This window comes from Hyla sarda, chromosome 8 (assembly GCF_029499605.1).
Source record: "Hyla sarda isolate aHylSar1 chromosome 8, aHylSar1.hap1, whole genome shotgun sequence".
Classification (NCBI taxonomy): Eukaryota; Metazoa; Chordata; class Amphibia; order Anura; family Hylidae; genus Hyla; species Hyla sarda.
Genome location: NC_079196.1, coordinates 31,468,920 through 31,492,609, shown reverse-complemented (window position 1 = coordinate 31,492,609; position 23,690 = coordinate 31,468,920). Strand labels below are relative to the sequence as shown.

The following is a 23,690-nucleotide window of genomic DNA, read 5'->3' as shown; positions in this document are numbered from 1 at the left end:
ACTTACCCCGCGCGTGTAGTGTCGCCACCTGCTTCGTCCGGCACAGCCCCGGGTGCAGCAGCACACAGGTGGATAGAACGGCTCCTGAGGTGGGCTCCGGGGGGACCCTGTCCCTCTCAGTGTGCGGCCCAGGCCCGGTGAGCACTCCCCCCTCCCCCCCGGGTCAGCCCGACCCGCATCTAGCTGGGAGGCGGAGGGCAGCGGTCCCCCTTAAACTCACACCCCTGGACTTCGCAAGACACCCCTCGGCGCCCCCGCTCCGGCTCCCCGGGCAGCTCCTGGTTCCCTGGCTCCTTAGGAGAAAGATGGGAGTTTTCCAACTGCGCATGTCCGGGCCAGGGCGAGGGAGGCGGGGACCCACAGAGCACTGCGCGGAGGAGATTCCGGAAGTGACGCCATCCCGGAAGTAGCAATTTCACAGTCTCCAGGGTGACGGGTGTAGGAGGCGGAGTCGGAACATGTTGTGAATCACGTGGTTTATTAGGAGCAGCGGGAGCTTATGAGAATGTGACAGGCGGCAGCGGTATGTAGTGTGAGCAAGGGTTATGTATAATGGGGGGCGGTGTACAGAGGGGTCATGTATAATGGGGGGGCGGTGTACAGAGGGGTCATGTGTGATGGGGGGGTGGTGTACAGAGGGGTCATGTATAATGGGGGGGGCGGTGTACAGAGGGGTCATGTGTGATGGGGGGGCGGTGTACAGAGGGGTCATGTGTGATGGGGGGGGGGGGGCGGTGTACAGAGGGGGTCATGTGTGATGGGGGGCGGTGTACAGAGGGGGTCATGTATAATGGGGGGGCGGTGTACAGAGGGGTCATGTGTGATGGGGGGGCGGTGTACAGAGGGGTCATGTGTGATGGGGGGGCGGTGTACAGAGGGGTCATGTGTGATGGGGGGCGGTGTACAGAGGGGTCATGTGTGATGGGGGGGGGGCGGTGTACAGAGGGGTCATGTATAATGGGGGGGGGGGGGCGGTGTACAGAGGGGTCATGTATAATGGGGGGGGGGGGCGGTGTACAGAGGGTCATGTGTGATGGGGGGGGGGCGGTGTACAGAGGGGTCATGTGTGATGGGGGGGCGGTGTACAGAGGGGTCATGTGTGATGGGGGGGCGGTGTACAGAGGGGTCATGTGTGATGGGGGGGCGGTGTACAGAGGGGGTCATGTGTGATGGGGGGGCGGTGTACAGAGGGCTCATGTGTGATGGGGGGGGGGCGGTGTACAGAGGGGTCATGTGTGATGGGGGGGCGGTGTACAGAGGGGTCATGTGTGATGGGGGGGCGGTGTACAGAGGGGTCATGTATAATGGGGGGGGCGGTGTACAGAGGGGTCATGTGTGATGGGGGGGCGGTGTACAGAGGGGTCATGTATAATGGGGGGGCGGTGTACAGAGGGGTCATGTGTGATGGGGGGGCGGTGTACAGAGGGGTCATGTATAATGGGGGGGGCGGTGTACAGAGGGGTCATGTGTGATGGGGGGGCGGTGTACAGAGGGGTCATGTGTGATGGGGGGGCGGTGTACAGAGGGGTCATGTGTGATGGGGGGGGGGCGGTGTACAGAGGGGTCATGTATAATGGGGGGGCGGTGTACAGAGGGGTCATGTATAATGGGGGGGCGGTGTACAGAGGGGTCATGTGTGATGGGGGGGGGGGCGGTGTACTGAGGGGTCATGTGTGATGGGGGGGGGCGGTGTACAGAGGGGTCATGTGGGGGGGGGGCGGTGTACAGAGGGGTCATGTGGGGGGGGGGGGGCGGTGTACAGAGGGGTCATGTGTGATGGGGGGGGCGGTGTACAGAGGGGTCATGTGTGATGGGGGGGCGGTGTACAGAGGGGTCATGTGTGATGGGGGGGCGGTGTACAGAGGGGTCATGTGTGATGGGGGGGGCGGTGTACAGAGGGGTCATGTGTGATGGGGGGGCGGTGTACAGAGGAGCCATGGGCCTCTATTGTATTTACCACTTTACAGAGTTTAGTATCATCTGCAATGATTGCTACTTTACTATTCACCCCTCTACAAGGTCATTAATAAATATATTAAATAGGACAGGACCCAAGACTGACCCCTGTGGTCCCCACTAGTAACAGTCACCCAATCAGAATAAGTACCATTAATAACCACCCTGTAAAGGAGGGTCATGTATAGTGGGGGGCTGGTGTACTGAGGGGTCTTGTATGATGGGGGGGCTGGTGTACTGAGGGGTCTTGTATGATGGGGGGGCTGGTGTACTGAGGGGTCTTGTATGATGGGGGGGGCTGGTGTACTGAGGGGTCTTATATGATGGGGGGGCTGGTGTACTGAGGGGTCTTATATGATGGGGGGCTGGTGTACTGAGGGGTCTTATATGATGGGGGGGCTGGTGTACTGAGGGGTCTTATATGATGGGGGGCTGGTGTACTGAGGGGTCTTATATGATGGGGGGCTGGTGTACTGAGGGGTCTTGTATGATGGGGGGGACTGGTGTACTGAGGGGTCTTATATGATGGGGGGCTTGTGTAACGAGGGGTCTTATATGATGGGGGGCTCGTGTACCGAGGGTTGGATAGGATGCGCTGAAAGCTTTTACAGCATGCTGGGAGTTGTAGTTTTGTCATTTCAGTTGTACGTTGATAAACAGTATAAGTGGTGTGCACTGAATGCAGGGGGTGCTGGGAGTTTTGTAATAGCCGGAGAGCTAATAGGTTGGTGAATAGGCTGCATTGATGGGAGGCACTAAAGAACATGTTGGGAGTTTTGCAAAAGCTGGAAAGCCACAGGTTGGGGAATCACTGCTATGGTGTGAACTAGTTACTGACCATACATAACCTCCACAATACAAGAAGGCTGTAAGAACCCCTTAAAGAACCCCAAACCAAACTTCACATTCACCAGTACACAACTGCCCCTATTATACAGGACCCCTCATATGCAACAGCCCCTATTATACATGACCCCTCATATGCAACAGCCCCTATTATACAGGACCCCTCATATGCAACAGCCCCTATTATACAGGACCCCTCATATGCAACAGCCCCTATTATACAGGACCCCTCATATGCAACAGCCCCTATTATACATGACTCCTCATATGCAACAGCCCCTATTATACAGGACCCCTCATATGCAACAGCCCCTATTATACATGACCCCTCATATGCAACAGCCCCCATTATACATGACTCCTCAGTACTCTGCCCCCATTATACATGACTCCTCAGTACTCTGCCCCCATTATACATGACTCCTCAGTACTCTGCCCCCATTATACATGACTCCTCAGTACTCTGCTCCCATTATACATGACTCCTCAGTACTCTGCTCCCATTATACATGACTCCTCAGTACTCTGCCCCCATTATACATGACTCCTCAGTACTCTGCCCCATTATACATGACTCCTCAGTACTCTGCCCCCATTATACATGACTCCTCAGTACTCTGCCCCCATTATACATGACTCCTCAGTACTCTGCCCCCATTATACATGACTCCTCAGTACTCTGCCCCCATTATACATGACTCCTCAGTACTCTGCCCCCATTATACATGACTCCTCAGTACTCTGCCCCCATTATACATGACTCCTCAGTACTCTGCCCCCATTATACATGACTCCTCTGTACTCTGCTCCCATTATACATGACTCCTCAGTACTCTGCCCCCATTATACATGACTCCTCAGTACTCTGCCCCCATTATACATGACTCCTCAGTACTCTGCCCCCATTATACATGACTCCTTAGTACTCTGCCCCCATTATACATGACTCCTCAGTACTCTGCTCCCATTATACATGACTCCTCAGTACTCTGCCCCCATTATACATGACTCCTCAGTACTCTGCCCCCATTATACATGACTCCTCAGTACTCTGCCCCCATTATACATGACTCCTCAGTACTCTGCCCCCATTATACATGACTCCTCAGTACTCTGCCCCCATTATACATGACTCCTCAGTACTCTGCCCCCATTATACATGACTCCTCAGTACTCTGCCCCCATTATACATGACTCCTCAGTACTCTGCCCCCATTATACATGACTCCTCAGTACTCTGCTCCCATTATACATGACTCCTCAGTACTCTGCTCTCATTATACCTAACTCCTCAGTACTCCGCTCTCATTATACCTGACTCCTCAGTACTCTGCCCCCATTATACATGACTCCTCAGTACTCTGCTCCCATTATACATGACTCCTCAGTACTCTGCTCCCATTATACATGACTCCTCAGTACTCTGCCCCCATTATACATGACTCCTCAGTACTCTGCTCCCATTATACATGACTCCTCAGTACTCTGCTCCCATTATACATGACTCCTCAGTACTCTGCCCCCATTATACATGACTCCTCAGTACTCTGCTCCCATTATACATGACTCCTCAGTACTCCGCTCTCACTATACCTGACTCCTCAGTACTCTGCTCCCATTATACATGACTCCTCAGTACTCTGCTCCCATTATACATGACTACTCAGTACTCTGCTCCCATTATACAGAACTCTTCAGTACTCTGCTCCCATTATACCTGACTCCTCAGTACTCTGCCCCCATTATACATGACTACTCAGTACTCTGCCCCCATTATACATGACTACTCAGTACTCTGCTCCCATTATACATGACTCCTCAGTACTCTGCTCCCATTATACATGACTCCTCAGTACTCTGCTCCCATTATACATGACTCCTCAGTACTCTGCTCCCATTATACAGAACTCTTCAGTACTCTGCTCCCATTATACCTGACTCCTCAGTACACAATACGCTCTGTACATGGTCACTATTAGACATATTGAAAAGAGGACTCAACACACGGTGTAATTCTGTGGTGTAGTCCTGGGTGACATTAATGAATATGGTAACAGAATGTACCTTTTCTTTTTCTAGCTTGTGTACCATTTATATCATGAGCAAAAGGAAGAGCAAGGAGAAGAGCCTCCCTATAGGTGAATGCATTTCACAGGTATGACTTATCACCTTAATGGGGTTAGCTCAAAGTTAAAACTTGACTCATAACAGGGTCAATAAGTATCTGATCGGTAGGGCCAATTGCTGGGCCCTCACTGATCGTGACAATGGAGCGTAGAACATATGCATGGCCACCACTCCATTTACTTGCTATGGGAATCCTCTTTGATCATGCCACAGTCATGGACCACAGACATTTTTTAAGGGTTGTCCAGGATTGCTTTCTTTCAAAAACAGTTCCACTAATTATTCAAGTTAGAGCTCTGCTCTCAAGAGCTTACAATCTATAAAAAATGGGGCTGAGACAGAAGGCAAAATGTGCTTTATTTGTATAATGGTTCCAGCCATCATATAAAATAGGACTGTGCACCTAAAGGTGGAAATAGAAATAATAGCCTATGAAAAATTCATTATGTAATTACTGCAATTGTAATGACCTGTATATTCAAGATAACTTACTACAGTATTAGTATTTAGGCTTGCATGGGATAGGCATAAGGCAATCCTTCATATAAGATAGGGATAGGTATAAGGCTATCCTTCATATAAGATAGGGATAGGTATAAGGCTATCCTTCATATAAGATAGGGATAGGGATAGGTATAAGGCTATCCTTCATATAAGATAGGGATAGGTATAAGGATATCCTTCACATAAGATAGGGATAGGTATAAGGATATCCTTCATATATGAAGGATAGCCTTATACCTATCCCTATCTTATATGAAGGATATCCTTATACCTATCCCTATCTTATATGAAGGATAGCCTTATGCCTATCCCTATCTTATATGAATGATAGCCTTGTACCTATCCCTATCTTATATGAAGGATATCCTTATACCTATCCCTATCTTATATGAAGGATATCCTTATACCTATCCCTATCTTATATGAAGGATAGCCTTATACCTATCCCTATCTTATAAGATAGGGATAAGGCTATCCTTCATATAAGATAGGGATAGGTATAAGGCTATCCTTCATATAAGATAGGGATAGGTATAAGGCTATCCTTCACATAAGATAGGGATAGGTATAAGGATATCCTTCATATAAGATAGGGATAGGTATAAGGATATCCTTCATATAAGATAGGGATAGGTACAAGGCTATCATTCATATAAGATAGGGATAGGCATAAGGCTATCCTTCATATAAGATAGGGATAGGTATAAGGATATCCTTCATATAAGATAGGGATAGGTATAAGGCTATCCTTCATATAAGATAGGCATAAGGCTATCCTTCATATAAGATAGGGATAGGTATAAGGCTATCCTTCATATAAGATAGGGATAGGTATAAGGATATCCTTCATATAAGATAGGGATAGGTATAAGGCTATCCTTCATATAAGATAGGGATAGGTATAAGGATATCCTTCACATAAGATAGGGATAGGTATAAGGATATCCTTCATATAAGATAGGGATAGGTATAAGGCTATCCTTCATATAAGATAGGGATAGGCGTAAGGCTATCCTTCATATAAGATAGGGATAAACGTAAGGCTATCCTTCATATAAGATAGGGATAGGTATAAGGCTATCCTTCATATCAGATAGGGATAGGTATAAGGCTATCCTTCATATAAGATAGGGATAGGCGTAAGGCTATCCTTCATATAAGATAGGGATAAACGTAAGGCTATCCTTCATATAAGATAGGGATAAGGCTATCCTTCATATAAGATAGGGATAGGTATAAGGCTATCCTTCATATAAGATAGGGATAGGTATAAGGCTATCCTTCATATAAGATAGGGATAGGTATAAGGATATCCTTCATATAAGATAGGGATAGGTATAAGGCTATCCTTCATATAAGATAGGGATAGGGATAGGCGTAAGGCTATCCTTCATATAAGATAGGGATAGGTATAAGGCTATCCTTCATATAAGATAGGGATAGGTATAAGGCTATCCTTCATATAAGATAGGGATAGGTATAAGGCTATCCTTCATATAAGATAGGGATAGGTACAAGGCTATCATTCATATAAGATAGGGATAGGCATAAGGCTATCCTTCATATAAGATAGGGATAGGTATAAGGATATCCTTCATATAAGATAGGGATAAACGTAAGGCTATCCTTCATATAAGATAGGGATAAGGCTATCCTTCATATAAGATAGGGATAAACTTAAGGCTATCCTTCATATAAGATAGGGATAGGTATAAGGCTATCCTTCATATCAGATAGGGATAGGCATAAGGCTATCCTTCATATAAGATAGGGATAGGAATAAGGATATCCTTCATATAAGATAGGCATAAGGCTATCCTTCATATAAGATAGGGATAGGTATAAGGATATCCTTCATATAAGATAGGGATAGGCATAAGGCTATCCTTCATATAAGATAGGGATAGGTATAAGGATATTCTTCATATAAGATCCAGGGACTATTAATAGTATTCAGGATATTGGGCCTAGATGGCCGAATGGTTCTTATCTGCCGACACATTCTATGTTTCTATGTTTATGAATATATATAACATTTTACATAAATGACTGATTTTGCACACAATCTGTTCTATGAGTTAGTTGCATGTTCCGTGTTGTAATGTTTGATGCACATACATTTTAGGTACAAGGCCAGCTACGACGGAGACTACTACAGCAAGACCAACCTGGCAAGAGATGTGGGGTGGAGGCTCAACACAAGTAAGTGCAGTTTATAAGGGGTGGGTAGTGCCTGGCAAAATCAACAACACTATATATAAATACGACAAAAGGATTTTCCAGATGACCAGCAGATGCAAGATTCAGACCATCACTGATCTGATAAGGATAGGTCATGGGTAAAAAAAAAGCCCCTGAAAACCTCCTTTAAACTTTAAAGGGGTACTCCAGTGGAAAACAATTTTTTTTTAAATCAACTGATTCCAGAAAGTTAAACAGATTTGTAAATTACTTCTATTTAAACATCTTAATCCTTCCAGTACTTATCAGCTGCTGTATGTTCCAGTGGAAGTTGTATTTCTTTCTGGAGTTCTTTTCTGTCTGACCACAGTGCTCTCTGCTGACACATCTGTCCATGTCAGGAACTGTCCAGAGCAGGATAGGTTTGCTATGGGGGATTTGCTCCTGCTCTGGACAGTTCCTGACATGGACAGAGGTGTCAGCAGAGAGCACTGTGGTCAGACTAGAAAGAACTACATATCTTCCTCTGGAGCATACAGCAGCTGATTAGTACTGGAAGGATTAAGATTTTTAAATAAAAGTAATTTACAAATCTGTTTTAACTTTCTGGTACCAGTTTTGTTAACTGGGGTCCCCTAAATCTTTTTCTTGTCACGATGCCACCTGACTACTGCGGCAGCGAATTACTGCACATAATGCTTTTCAAGTGCATTAGAATGTTTTCTATTTGGGGTCAGAAGGGGCAGTCGAGTAAGTAAAATTTTTCACATCCCCTGCTGACTACAATCTTTGGGTGGCACCAGACTGCTGTAAGCAACTTTTAGATAATACATATTTTTGCATGGAAGAGCAGATTGGGGGTCAGTGAAGTAGTTGTCTGATTAAAAAGTGTAATTTTATACTGGAGCTATAAGAGATGGAAACAATCCATGCACATATGAGGTGCATTGACCGTTCCACCTCTATCAGCTATGTGGAAAACAAATCTTTTTCCTTTTGTGAAGGACGCGTTCTCATTGGGAGCATGTAACGCGGCCTCGCACAGGACTCTTCATCCTCATCGCGTCTTTGTTGTGAGCTCCAACATGAGTCAAGCAGCTGCTCCGCTCGCACACTTGGCTGCTGTCAGAAGTCAGACAGAAGCCGCTCCTCTGATGACTGCCTCAGCTCGGCTTCTCTTTACTCCGTGCTATTTTCAGACTGAGCCGCTCGTCCTTTGTTATTCTAATTTCAGGCACTTAGTGGAGCTTCTGAAGAGAACAGTGTTTCATGGGGAGAGTAACTCTGCACTGATCATCGGTCCCAGGGGATCGGGAAAGAGTATGGTGAGATTCCTTATCACGTTCACTGATAACTTCCTACTCTGGTTTTTGTATGTACGTGTGTCTGCATTTACATATATTATGTATATAATTTGCCAGTGTTTCCCAACCAGGGTGCCTCCAGCTGTTGCAAAACTACAACTCCCAGCATGCCCGGACAGCCGAAGGCTGTCCGGGCATACTGGGAGTTGTAGTTTTGCAACAGCTGGAGGCACCCTGGTTGGGAAACACTGTATTATGCTGATTAAAGTAATGCTGAGCTCTGTGAATTATTATTTTTTTTTTTTTAACAGTTTGCTTAGTAAATATAATATTCTGCACCTAACCTGTTTTACAGTGTCACACCGAGCCACATTCCCAAACCATTCCCTCTCTTGATAACTTGGGTTACTACTTACTGTCATGGCCGTAAATGTTGGCACCCCTGAAATTCTTCAAGAGAATGAAGTATTTCTCACAGAAAAGGATTGCAGTAACACCTGTTTTGCTATACACATGTTTATTCCCTTTGTGTGTATTGGAACTAAACCAAAAACAGGGAGGGAAAAAAAGCAAATTGGACATAATGTCACCAAACTCTAAAAATGGGCTGGACGAAATTATTGGCACCTTTAACCTAATATTTGGTTGCACACCCTTTGTAAAAATAACTGAAATCAGTCGCTTCCTATAACCATCAATAAGCTTCTTACACCTCTCAGCCGGAATGTTGGACCTCTCTTCCTTTACAAACTGCTCCAGGTCTCTCTTATTGGAAGGTGCCTTTTCCCAACAGCAATTTTAAGATCTCTCCACAGGTGATCAATGGGATTTAGATCTGGACTCATTGCTGACACTTCAGAACTCTCCAGTGCTTTGTTGCCATCCATTTCTGGTGCTTTTTGACGTATGTTTGGGGTCATTGTCCTGCTAGAAGACGCAAGATCTCGGACGCAAACCCAGCTTTCTGACACTACGCTGTACAGTGCGACCCAAAATCCATTGGTAATCCTCAGATTTCATGATGCCTTGTACACATTCAAGGCACCCAGTGCCAGAGGCAGCAAAACAACCCCAAAACATCATTGACCCTCCACCATATTTCACTGTAGGTTCTGTGTTCTTTTCTTTGTAGGCCTCATTCTGTTTTTGGTAAACACAATTTGCTGTGTGCTAGATATAAGATGTAACTTACCCGGCAGACTGTGGAAAGGCATAAACTATGAAGTGATTAGGGCTCTCAAGGTTAACATTGCCCATCACACTGACCCCGCTGACTTGTCTTCTTCCCATAGTGTATACTGGTGCCATCCCTTCTTGTAAGTGATGCGCATGCACCCGGCCAGCCACATGATGTGAACGAAGACATGAATCATCAAACCGGGCCCCTTCTTTTATTGGACCATTGTCCAGTTTTGATGCTCAGCAGACCATTCTGGGCACTTTTGGCTGCGTACAAGGGTCAGCTTGGGTGCTCTGACTGCATTTACATAACATAGACAGCAAATTATGTCCTGAGTGATCTGACACCTTTCTGTCATAGACAGCTGGAAATTATTTTCTTTTTGGAACACAGTGCTCTCTGCTGACATCTCTGTCCATTTTAAGAACTGTCCAGAGCAGCATATGTTTGTTATTGGGATTTTCTCCAACTCTGGACAGTTCTTAAAATGGACAGAGAGGTCAGCAGAGAGCACTGTGCTCGTGATTCAGCAGAGAGCTGTGTTCCAAAAAGAAAATAATTTCCTCTGTAGTACTAAGCAGCTAATAAGTACTGGAAGGATTAAGATTTTTTGCTACAAGTCATTTACATATCTGTTTAACTTTCTGGCACCAGTTGATTTAGAAGAAAAAAGTTTTCCTCCGGAGTACCCCTTTAAATGCTCTGATCCAGTCATCTGGACCAGTGTTTCTCAACCTTTTCAAGTCAAGTGATAAGATGTTCTAACAAGAGTAACCCCCACCCAAGGAAGCAATCAGTTATGAATGACTAAATAAGACAAAACTGACACTGCCGCCATAGGCACTTTTTAGCAATTCCCTTCCAGATCAGATTCCCTATAACAATGTGGCTGACCAGTATGCCCATTAATACTGCCCCTTCTAAAGTACTAATGTCCCCTGTAGCCAGTTATGATGTCCCCTGTAGCCAGTTATGCCCTTTTATATCTCATAATAATGCCTCCTGTACCAAAGAATAGAACTTACTTGTAGCCAGTAATGATTCCTCCTGTAAGCATTAATAATGCCCCCTGTAGCCAGATATAATTTCTCCTGTAGCCAGTTATGGTGCCTTCTCGGATAATGTAATAATGTCTCCTGTACCAAGTGGTTAAAGGGGTACTCCGGTGGAAAAATATTTTTTTAAATCAACTGGTGCCAGAAAGTTAAGCGGATTTGTAAATTACTTCTATTAAAAAATATTTACCCTTCCAGTACTTTTTAGCAGCTGTATGCTAGAAGAAATTATATTCTTTTTGAATTTCTTTTTAGTCTTGTCCACAGTGCTCTCTGCTGATACCTGATGCCCATATCAGGAACTGGCCAGAGCAGGAGAAAATCCCCATAGCAAACCTATGCTGCTCTGGACAGTTCCTGACACTGACAGAGGGGTCAGCAGAGAGCACTGTGGACAAGACAAAAAAGAAATTCAAAAAGCAAAGAATATCCTATGTAGCATACAGCTGCTAAAAAGTACTGGAAAGGTAAATCATTTTTTTAATAGAAGTCATTTACAAATGTGTATAACTTTCTTGCAATGTTTGATTAAAAAAAAAATAAAATAATTGTTTTCCACCAGAGTACCCCTTTAAACCTCCTTGTAACCAGTAATGATGCCCCCTATAATCTCTGTATTAACATAGGACCCCTTATTTGATCCACAAGTCTTGCATCCATTGAGCTTGTGAGTTTTTGGACAGTTTCTGCTTGAATTTGTTTGCAAGATGTCAGAATAGCCTCCCAGAGCTGCTGTTGGGATGTAAACTGCCTCCCACCCTCAGATCTTATGCTTGAGGATGCTCCAAAGGTCCTAAATAGGATTGAGGTCAGGGGGGAGGATGGAGGCCACACCATGACTTTCTCTCCTTTTTATCCCCATAGCAGCCATTGATGCAGAGGTATTCTTTTCAGCATGAGATGGTGAATTGTAATGCATGAAGATGATTTAATTACGGAAAGCATAGTTCTTCCTTCTGTACCAGGGAAGAAAGGGGTCAGTCAGAAAACTCCACATACTTTGCTGAGCTCATCTTTACACTTTCGGGGACCCTAAAATGGCCAACCAGCTCTCTTCTCTTGATTCTGGCCCAAAACAGGACTCCACCACCGCCTTGCTGATGTCGCAGCCTTGTTGGAACAGGGTGGCCGTCCACCAGCCATCCACTACTCCATCCATCTGGACCATCCAGGGTTGCACGGCACTCATTAGTGAACAGGAATGTCTTTGGGACTCCAGAGGCACCGGCAGCTTCAAATATCTGTTTGCTGCTATGTAATGGTATTTTAGCAGCTGCTCTCTTGATCTGATGCATGGATCTGGCAGAAATCTTCCTCAATGTGCCTTTATGTGCTTGAACCCGTCTGTGCTCTGAATCGGCCACAAATCTCTTAATAATGCGATGATCACGCTTAGGTTTTCGTGAAATATCTAACGTTTTTCATACCTCGTCCAAGGCAGTGAACAATTTCACTCTTTTCTGCAGCAGAATGATCCTTTTTCTTCCCCTTTTATATTGAAAATGGTGTCTGCTTAATAATGTGACACACCCACCTTTTAGTAGTTTTTTCTTAATTTGGGCTCACCTGGCAATCTAATTATCACAAGTGTCCGAGATTGTTTTCAGTGATGAAAAGAGCCCAAAGACACAATGCCATGCATGGACAATAATGGATGCAAACGGATGTTATCTGTTTGTATCCGTTATTGTTCAGTAAATAAACCAAAAAATATATATATTTTTTTGTTTGTTAGCATGCTCAGAAGCAAAAACGGATTGAAAAAATGGATGCAAAGGGATGACATCAATGTTAAAATCAATGTTAAATTTACTGTATCCGTTTTTTCTTAATTTTTTTTTTTTTGACGGAAGAAAAAATACTGCATGTGGCGTTTTTTTCTGCCATAAAAAAAGCGGAAATGCGTGCACAAGGGTACAAATGGATGTAAACGGATTGTAAAAAAATCCCATTGACATAAATGGGATTTTTTTTAAACCGTTTTTAATGTGTTTAACCGAAATGGGGATAAAAAAACAGGAACAGACTGCCGTGTGAACGCACCGTAACACTGGAAAACAAAATGTTTAATCTTTGTGACACTTAAATAGATTTTGCATAATAATTTGGAACAGGATGTATATGTATGTAGTAGCCAGTAATGTCGCCTCCCTTGCTAATTTAGAAAACAAAAAATACTGCTCCTGCCCTGGATCCCGTTGACAGGATACACTTCCAGCGCTGCCTCTGACGACTGGCAGAAGTCCCCGATGGCTGTCCGTATCACTCGTAGGCTGCGGGCGCAAAGCAGCATACAAGAATGAGTGGGCACCCCAGCTTTTATCTGAATCTGCGTCCTGTGCTCGGCCAGCCTGTGTACCCCTTCAGGCTGCGGTGCATACCACCTTAATAAACACTGATCTAGACTTCATTATTTGGTCTTTGTCAGAGGTTCTCAGATCCGAACACTTGCCCATTAATCCTTCTTCTAACATCATCTGTAAGAAATGGCTGGTCACCTACTGTCTAACATACCCCACAACCTTGACCAATGTTATTGTCCTGTTATAGCTGGGGCGCTGTTTATGTCTAAAACTTGTAAAACATGGTATGTGCCTTTACTTATACAGAATATTTCCTCTAGCATATAAAGGTGACTACTCTGTTCATGTCCTGTATTCTGTCCTCCAGCTGCTACATGATGCTCTAGAAGAAATATTTGCAGTGAAAGAAATAAAGGAGAATGCATTGCAGGTCCGATTGAATGGTAAGAACAGGCATAGGCTTGTTTCCATGCTGCACTGTTATTTTTATCTATTCATTCTTAAAGGGGTACTCTGCTGTTAGACATCTTATCCCCTATCGAAAGGATAGGGGATAAGAGTTCTGATTGCGGGGGGCCCGCCGCTGGGGACCCCTGCAATCCCCCCTGCAGCAGCCCAGAGCGAAGTTTTCTCCAAGGCTGATGACGGGCAGTGCATGGGACGGGGCATCATGACATCACGGCACTGCCTTCTCAATACAAGTCTATGGGAGGGGCGTGATGCTGCTTCCATAAACTTGCATTGAGGGGGCGGACGTGTCGTCACAAAGGGGCGGTGCCGTGATGTCACGATGCCCTGTCCCCTGCACTGCCCGTCATCAGCCTTGGAGAAAACTTAGCTCCAGGCTGCTGAGGTAACTGGCTGCTGCAGGGGGGATCGCAGGGGGCCCCAGTGGCGGGCCCCCCACGACCAGACATCTTATCCCTTATCCTTTGGATAGTGGATAAGATGTCTAACAGCGGAGTACCCCTTTAATTGGCATCAGATGTCTAGATAATGCCAGTTATATACCTGCGTATGTCTTATACCAATATTTGCATGACAAATTAATTGCAATGTTTATTTTCCATCTTAGGACTTTTGCAGACAAGTGACAAGATTGCTTTGAAGGAAATCACCAGACAGCTAAACCTGGAGAATGTGGTTGGGGATAGAGTATTTGTGAGTACCTTTTCCATGGTGGTATGGAGATTAACAAAGTGTCTTCTCTGGGTCTACTTATTGTGGGGTCCTCCACAGTCAATCCCCCATTTTTATAGTGTCATATGCATTGATTCTAAGGCTGGGCTCTCATTGCCATTCACATCCGGATCGGCTCTCTTTTTTTTTTTTTTTTTTTTTTTTTTTTTTTTTGAGCCAATCACACCCTAAAACGGGACGGATGCAAACGGCTACCCGATGGACCCTATTCACTTGCATGGAGTCTGTCTGGTAATTTTACAGGAAATTAACAGAGAAAAAAAAAAGTGTTTGCGCCTTTTTTTTTTTTTTTTTCGTTGCTAAACTCCCATCCTTCTGGCAGGATTGCCGATGGAACTCTGAAGAGCGGAGTCTGACGGCAATGTGAACGAGGCCTAATGTTATTTTTTTACTTGACAGGAATTTTACTATTTGGAGTTTTCCAGGTTAGAAAACATGTATCCTTGTACCCGATTAGAGTTATTAGAGGGGTGTCCTCTGTTTACTATCCTTATATCTTAACCTCTTCAGGACATAGGGCGTATGGATACGCCCTGAATCCCGAGTCCTTAAGGACCGAGGGCGTATCCATACGCCCGTGGGAATTCCGGCCCCCACCGCTAGCCGGTTGGGGACCGGAGCCGGATGCCTGCTGAAATCGTTCAGCAGGCATCCCGGCATATCGCCCAGGGGGGTCATTATGCCCCCCCATGTCGGCGATCGCCGCAGATCGCTGGACAATTCAGTCCAGCGATCTGCGGCGATTCCGGGTCAATCGGGTCTCCAGTGACCCGATGACCCGGAATTACTGGCTGTTCGGGGCCGTCAGAGACGGCCCCGAACAGCCAGAGCCTGCAGGGGTGAGGTGGCACTGGTGCCACCTCACGATCGCCCTGATTCGTCGGCCGGATTACCGGCCGACCAATCAGGGCGCCTGCTGCGGGTGTCACTCCCGCACCCGCTCGGCCCCTCTTCCGGAGGACGTGAGCGGGTGCGGGACGTGCACCCCGGGTGCTGGGGACCCCGATCCCCGGCGCCCCTGTTGGGATCGGGGCCCCAGGAGCAGCTGCGGCGGCGGGACTGACCTGCAGCGTCTGGATCGTTGGAGGTGAGTGACAGCCTCCTGCTGTTGCTTAGCAACAGCTCCCAGCATGCAAAAAGGGCATGCTGGGAGCTGTAGTTATGCAACAGCAGGAGGCAGACCACCACAACTCCCAGCATTCCCTTATGGGCATGCTGGGACTTATGGTTTTGCAACAGCTGGAGGCACATTCTTTCTATGGAAAAGTGTACCTTCAGCTGTTGTCTAACTACAACTCCCAGCTTGCACAAACAGCTAAAGTGCATGCTGGGAGTTGTAGTGGTGCATCTGCTGGTTGCATAACTACAACTCCCAGCATGCCCGTTGGCTGTCGGTGACTGCTGAGAGTTGTAGTTTTGCAACAGCTGAAGGCACACTGGTTGTGAAACTCAGAGGTTTTTTTTACCTAACTCAGTGTTTCACGACCGGTGTGCCTCCAGCTGTTGCAAACTACAACTCTCAGCAGTCACCGTACACCATGCACCGTACATGCTGGGAGTTGTAGTTTTGCAACAGCTGGAGGCACACTGGTTGCGAAACACTGAGTTAGGTCACAAACTCAGTGATACATAACCAGTGTGCCTACAGTTGTTGCAAAACTGCAACTCTCAGCAGTCACCGACAGCCAACGGGCATGCTGGGAGTTGTAGTTATGCAACAGCTGGATGTCCCCCCCAATGTGAACGTACAGGGTACACTCACATGGGCGGAGGATTACAGTAAGTATCTGGCTGCAAATTTGAGCTGCCGCAAACTTTCTGCTGCAGCTCAAATTGCCAGCGAGAAACTACTGTGAACCCCCGCCCGTGTGACTGTACCCTAAAAACACTACACTACACTACCACAAAAAATAAAATAAAAAGTAAAAAACACTACATATACACATACCCCTACACAGCCCCCCTCCCCAATAAAAATGAAAAACGTCTGGTACGCCACTGTTTCCAGAACGGAGCCTCCAGCTGTTGCAAAACAACTCCCAGTATTGTCGGACAGCCGTTGACTGTCCAGGCATGCTGGGAGTTTTGCAACAGCTGGAGGCACCCTGTTTGGGAATCACTGGCGTAGAATACCCCTATGTCCACCCCTATGCAATCCCTAATTTAGGCCTCAAATGCGCATGGCGCTCTCTCACTTTGGAGCCCTGTCGTATTTCAAGGCAACAGTTTAGGGTCACATATGGGGTATCGCCGTACTCGGGAGAAATTGTGTTACAAATTTTGGGGGGTATTTTCTGCTTTTACCCTTTTTAAAAATGTAAAATTTTTGGGAAAACAAGCATTTTAGGTAAAAAATAAATTTTTTTTTTACATATGCAAAAGTCGTGAAACACCTGTGGGGTATAAAGGTTCACTTAACCCCTTGTTACGTTCCCCGAGGGGTCTAGTTTCCAAAATGGTATGCCATGTGGGTTTTTTTTTTGCTGTCCTGGCACCATAGGGGCTTCCTAAATGCGGCATGCCCCCAGAGAAAAATTTGCGTTCAAAAAGCCAAATGTGACTCCTTCTCTTCCGAGACCTGTAGTGCGCCAGCAGAGCACTTTTCACCCCCATATGGGGTGTTTTCTGAATCGGGAGAAATTGGGCTTCAAATTTTTAGGGGTATTTTCTGCTATTACCCTTTTTAAAAATACAATTTTTTTGGGAAAACAAGCATTTTAGGTAAAATTTTTTTTTTTTTTTTTACATTTGCAAAAGTCGTGAAACACCTGTGGGGTATTAAGGTTCACTTTATCCCATGTTACATTCCCCGAGGGGTCTAGTTTCCAAAATGGTATGCCATGTGGTTTTTTTTTGCTGTTCTGGCACCATAAGGCTTCCTAAAGGTAACATGCCCCCCAAAAACCATTTCAGAAAAACGTACTCTCCAAAATCCCCTTGTCGCTCCTTCCCTTCTGAGCCCTCTACTGCGCCCGCCGAACACTTTACATAGACATATGAGGTATGTGCTTACTCGAGAGAAATTGGGCTACAATTACAAGTAAAAATTTTGTCCTTTTACCCCTTGTAAAAATTCAAAAATTGGGTCTACAAGAACATGTGAGTGTAAAAAATGAAGATTGTGAATTTTCTCCTTCACTTTGCTGCTATTCGTGTGAAACACCTAAAGGGTTAAAACACTTACTGAATGTCATTTTGAATACTTTGGGGGGGTGTAGTTTTTATAATGGGGTCATTTATGGGGTATTTCTAATATGAAGACCCTTCAAATCCACTTCAAACCTGAACTGGTCCCTGAAAAATACTGAGTTTGAAAATTTTGTGAAAAATCGGAAAATTGCTGCTGACCGTTGAAGCCCTCTGGTGTCTTCCAAAAGTAAAAACACGTCAATTTTATGATGCAAACATAAAGTAGACATATTGTATATGTGAACCAAAAAAAAATGTATTCGTAATATCCATTTTCCTTACAAGCAGAGAGCTTCAAAGTTAGAAAAATGCTAAATTTTCAAATTTTTCATCAAATTTACGTATTTTTCACCAAGAAAGGATGCAAGTATCGACAAAAATTTACCACTATGTTAAAGTAGAATATGTCACGAAAAAACAATCTCGGAATCAGAATGATAACTAAAAGCATTCCAGAGTTATTAATGTTTAAAGTGACAGTGGTCAGATGTGCAAAAAACGCTCCGGTCCTTAAGGCCAAAATGGGCTCCGTCCTGAAGGGGTTAAACAAACAACAAAAAACGTGCTCTCAAATGGCTGGAGATGCTCCACCCCAAATGCGGTTGTGCATTTATACTGGGGGAGCAGATCCTGCCCTTGCAGTCTGTTGCTAAGGGCGATCCCCAGCATAAAAATGCATACAATTTGAGGATGCCTGCAGCGGACTACAAGTGCCACAATAGAATCCTACACCAGATAAACGGTGTGGATGTGTAACAATTAGAATAATACAATACAGGAATATGAGTGCACTACTGTGGTAGATGAATACAATGACATTGGCTATCCCTCAACACTGATGTTAAAATTGAGACATTCGCCAGTGTATCCTTTTATGAAGGACACACCAGAGCCCGCACACCAACGCCAAGGTTTCTCAAGAATGCGCGGGACCTACACTGGCGAAAGTCTCAATTTTAACATCAGTGTTGAGGGATAGCCAATGTCGTATACATCTACCACAGTAGTGCACTCATATTCCTGTATTGTATTATTCTAATTGTTACACATCCACACCGTTTATCTGGTGTAGGATTCTATTGTGGCACTTGTAGTCCGCTGCAGGCATCCTCCATTGTATGGATTTTATGCTGGGGATCGCCCTTAGCAACGGACTACAAGGGCAGGATCTGCTCCCCCAGTATAAATGCACAACCGCATTTGGGGTTGAGCACCTCCAGCCATTTGAGACCACGTTTTTTATTGTTTGTTTAAATTTTACACTTGGAGGTGTGTAAACTCCAAAATTAATGCGCCTTGAATATCTTCAAGGCAGCATTAAGGTAGCACCTGTGAGGCCAGGCACCCATATTAGCCAACTCAGGTGGGGCTTGCAGCTTGCCTCCCTCCTCCCATTGTATACGTGTGCTCAGTCACGCTGGAGGGTATCTGGAAGGAAGTTGTGAGTCGACCGAATGCTGCCGTAATTGCCCACTGGCCCAGCGCTGAGCTGTGCCCATCGGGGTAAATACTCACATATCACCCGCAAGCGCTGCCCTCCTTATCCTCCTGTTTGTTGCGGCTGCCGGCACTGACACTCTATACTGTACGCTGTATCCCTATGCCCGGGCTGCAAAAGGTAAACAAAATAAACTTTAACTCGCCTGCCCCGTTGGTCCGGACCTGCTTCCTAGGGAATGGAACGTCGGAGAGCCGTCAGCTTATCACCGGCCGCAGCGATGTTCCGCCTCGGTCGGTGATAGGTTGAGCACACTCTCATGTAAGAAGCCGGCTTCGTACATGACAGTGGGCTCAGCCTATCACCTGCCGAGGCGGAACGTCGCTGCGACCAGTGATAGACTGACGGCTGTCCGACGTTCCCGTCCCCAGGAAGAGCGTAAGGCTGACATAGGAACGTGCGTTAAAGTTTATTTTTTTTAACCTTTTGCAGCCCGGGCATAGGGATACAGCGTACAGTATAGAGTGTCAGTGCCGGCAGCCGCAACAAACAGGAGGACAAGGAGGGCAGCGCTTGCGGGTGACATGTGAGTATTAACCCCGATGGGGACAGCGCAGCCCTGGGGGGGGGGGGCATACCGTTATATACAGTGGAACTGCCATAAGTTACAAAAATACCGTAATACACATATTTGGTCATACCACCCAGCCCTAGTGGACACTTTGTCACAGTCAAGTAAACAAAGCACTTGCAGGCATTAAGATACACACATAATATTATTACTTTAAATCTGAAGACTGCTATTTTGACAATAGTTGTGTGATTTTAGTTCATCCCATAAATCTGAATATTTGATGATCCACCTCTTGTCAGGTCCTGTTGATGTTTACTGTACTCAGTAATTGTAGCCCTGTGACGTGCCATGTACACATTAACCACACGTTGTCACTTTCTCGGTCGCCTTATTGGGGAACACAGAGACCATGGGTATTATGCTGCTGCCACTAGGAGGCTGACACTGGCCAATAAAGTTGGCTCCTCCCAGCAGGGTGTACCCTCCCACAGGCACAGAGCTAATCAATTTTAGCTTAGTGTCAGTAGGAGGCAGACACAGGTCTGGAGTTCTCTCCAGACCTGGTCTTTTATGTTTTATTATTTTCTAGCTAGGGATGTTAAGTTTTTTTTCCCTTAGTTATTTTTCTAGGTTGATCGACAGGAGCATGGCGCTACCTTATCTCCCACATGCGATGAAAGGGCATGGTGCATAGAGTATGGGCCGCTAACCCCTTCTCGTCAGCGCCTGACAGAGTACCCTGGGTCTTGGTCCCCACTTGCCCCTGCCCGCCTGGCTATGGCAGCAAGGCGTGATGCAGCGCTGTTTTTAGCTGGTCCGAAGACTTCAGGGTAAGTATAGGAAGATGAAGCCTGCAGGTGAGTATGTACTACATACCCCCCTCCCTTCCTCCTCTACCTTCTAGGGGTCTCGTATACTGTGCCCAGCTCCTCGGCCGCCATTGCTGGTGGCTGCTCTGGGCAAGACCCCCTCATGGCCCCAGCTCGATACCTGTAGGGGTCAGTCGGGTGGCCTGTCCCTCCCTCATCCAGCCACTCAGCTCCTCAGCGCTCCACTCAGCTATGGACATTTTTCCCCCAGCTCCTCTCTCCTCCATGTGGCTGCCATGATCCCTGTCGGCTAGCTGGCTGCCGGGTGTCTTAACACTCCAGTCACCCCCGTTCTTATACCTGTATTGCGGCCAGGCTTAGTGCCTGCGCGCGTTTCATGGCCTTTCCATGCTGGACCCTCTATGGTAGTGGGTCTCTGGTCCGTGGCCAGGCAGTGCAGCAGTGGGGATGGACCAGCCACACCAGGCCTGGTCCGTGGGGCAGCCATAGGGGAGACGCGTTTTTGCAGCGCTCCTTCTCTTTTCCCGGCTGCAAGCGCCTGGATCGTGCAGCAAAGACCCCGTTCGGCCCCAAGCCTGGTTTCTGGGACGGCTGCTTGATGGAGGCTTGATGTCCAGCCCGCAGGTGCTCCATAAATTTAGTCCCCGGATTTAGCCCCCCTTCCTTACTGTAGGCCGTCTTTGGCGGCACCTGGGGGCGTGTCTTCACCAGCGTGTCCTTTCTGAGGGCTGTGCGGTCTGCATATTTAAAAAAATAGTGAGAGCTTCTTATGGGCACTCTGCACCCTCCAGTGGCTTGAACATTTTAAACACGGTTTTCTCTCCTGTGTTAGGCCCCCCTCTAGTGGCCACACATGGTTATTACAGTTGCATAGTTTTTCTATGGCCCTTTTCTTACTCCTGACGCTTTAGTGGTTTGAAGCATCTCCTTCAGACCCCCTGTTCGGTTCTGTGGCCTGGGGTTGCCTGGCGACTCGCATACCCCCTTGCCTTGCAGGCATTCTTATAGTTTCTCGGCCTTTCAGCTTAGACCAGGTTGTTGTATCTGTACTTATCAGTTTAATCCGATACGTCCCTATCTGGGGATCATATATTAAATCGATTTTTGAGAACTGGGGCCGATTCGAAGCTTGCTTCTGTCACAAAGCATTGGCCTGATATGGCGGTATCTTCGCGAGTGCATCTCCCACAACTCTTTACAATCTATCAAACTATTAGGTTTTTGTTCCACGTGTTTGCGGCACTTAAAGGGGTTATCCACCATAAGGTGATTTTAGTACTTACCAGCCAGAACTGGGTATTTCCTGTGGGATTTTGTTCTCTAAACTGGGGGGGGGGGGGTGCAACTTTGGCTACCAAAGTAAGTAGAAGAGCCAAAGCTTCATGGGGGATTGCGCTTGCGGTGTACAAGATGACAGCTGCTGCGCGGACACACTGATTACCCCCCACGGGCACATGTCTGACAGCGGGAGGAGACAAGCTCCATCCTCCCGCTGTCATCTTGTCCACTGCAAGCGCGGTCCCCCATGAAGTTTCGGCTATCACAGCAAGAGACATCCTCTTGCTGTGGTAGCCGAAGTCGCACTGCAGTGAACGGTGTTTGGGGATGAATATATATATGTCACATGACACACACACACACCCCCTCCAGCCCCAGCAGTAACCAATGGTAGGGGGCGGGTGTGCGAGTGTCAGCCAATTAAATGTGATGGAGCTGTGATGCTCAAGCACTGAAAAGTGCTGAGTCACCCTATCACATTCTATGGCAAAACACATTCTACGGCACTGCACCGGCACTCCACTGTGAGTGGGAGTTGCCGAAGTACAATGGACCCTTTAAAACTTCTAGGGAATACTTGACGCCTGCCACATCCGCTATACGTGAGAATGGACTGAAGCAGATTGGACCCTCTGTGACGCCCATAGACGGCATATTTGCAGTTCTGTTACCCCACTGCACGTGGGAGTTGTTGAAGGGGTGATCCTGCATATGCTGAGCACTCTTTCACGTTCGGGGGAGTGTGCGGTCTGCCACACTGCAGCTGAGATAACTTGCTTAGATGACATCCGGGCAGTCCTTGTGTGGTTTCTTTATCAGTCATAAATCATTGTGGCATGTCCATCCTCCTTTATCAGTCATATCATTGTAGCATGTCCATCCTCTTTCGGGGTGGGTGTCATTTGTTCCGTGACTAGACGACAGTCTGGTGGGTGACCTTCTGCGCCCAGATAATGTCTTCTGTTCATGTGCCTTATTGCTTCCGCTGGACTAAGACCAGAGCTGGGTCCCTTCTGTCTCCCTGTCTGTACCGTGCCTTCTGGGCTGTCTATCCTTAGTCATCCAGTCCGTTCTGACAGCTGGGCGGCCTTGTCTAGCCTCTCGTCCCTTGTATCTGAGGGTGCTTGGGCTGCGCAGTAATCTGGTGCTAGCGTTGCCTTTTTCTCTGCCCGCTGTTCCCTCATAGGGTATGCCACTTCTTTCATAATGGTACCAGACATGTTCAGAATCCACTCCCTTGATGTTCTGCTTGTGCAGGACTTCTTTGCATTGTGCTATCTTCCAGGTAACGGTTACACATCTTGGTCTCCGAGGTGGTTTCCCTATTTTATTTATTTTTTGGCCTAGGGGCTCTTCACCTGGGGTGTTTCGCACCGGCTTGAGTTTGCTTAGCTGCTTCTGGTGTGGGAACCTCTGGTTCTCTTGATGACTGCTCCAGGGTTTCCAGACAGTTCTAAAATTCTCACCAGCCTGTTTGTCTCTCATTGTCCCCCTCCGAGGGTGAACAGACCTTGTGCCCTTTTGTCCTCCTGGTTACCTCTGTCTGGCAATTTGCACCTAGATGGGCGTTGTCCTCCCGTTGCCCTTCATTTTCCTTACCCTTCCATTCGATACTGTGTTCTTTGTTTCCTCTTCCACCTGGTCCCTTGGCAATGTGGCCTTGGGACTGTGGTTCGGTGTCCGGGCCTCTCGGTCCTCCTGCCCTAGTCTTCTTTTGGACCGGAT

At 46.6% G+C, this 23,690-nt stretch overlaps 2 protein-coding genes and 1 non-coding gene across 4 annotated transcripts in view; 2 read left to right on the top strand and 1 right to left on the bottom strand.

Moving 5' to 3' along the window:
- The window catches only part of MBD5 (methyl-CpG binding domain protein 5), an 81,531-nt gene extending 81,386 nt beyond the window's left edge, over positions 1 to 145 (bottom strand). Inside the window, 1 exon segment of the mRNA XM_056536125.1 lies at positions 7 to 145. The gene's annotated coding sequence lies outside the window, so the exon portion shown is untranslated.
- Positions 146 to 384: 239 nt separating this feature from the next.
- The window catches only part of ORC4 (origin recognition complex subunit 4), a 48,002-nt gene continuing 24,696 nt past the window's right edge, over positions 385 to 23,690 (top strand). The window contains exons 1-6 of one of the 2 annotated variants that reach the window (XM_056536127.1): positions 385 to 523; positions 4,882 to 4,957; positions 7,559 to 7,635; positions 8,849 to 8,939; positions 13,824 to 13,899; positions 14,532 to 14,617. In XM_056536127.1, coding sequence (XP_056392102.1) covers positions 4,901 to 4,957; positions 7,559 to 7,635; positions 8,849 to 8,939; positions 13,824 to 13,899; positions 14,532 to 14,617 — 387 coding nt within the window. In that variant the 5' untranslated portion in view covers positions 385 to 523; positions 4,882 to 4,900. Of the gene's footprint in view, positions 533 to 4,881; positions 4,958 to 7,558; positions 7,636 to 8,848; positions 8,940 to 13,823; positions 13,900 to 14,531; positions 14,618 to 23,690 lie in introns of both variants that reach the window. The other variant, XM_056536128.1, reaches the window with a different exon arrangement.
- LOC130286332 (U2 spliceosomal RNA) lies at positions 21,692 to 21,874 on the top strand. Its single transcript, XR_008847407.1, has one exon. It is a non-coding gene; the product is annotated as a U2 spliceosomal RNA (small nuclear RNA).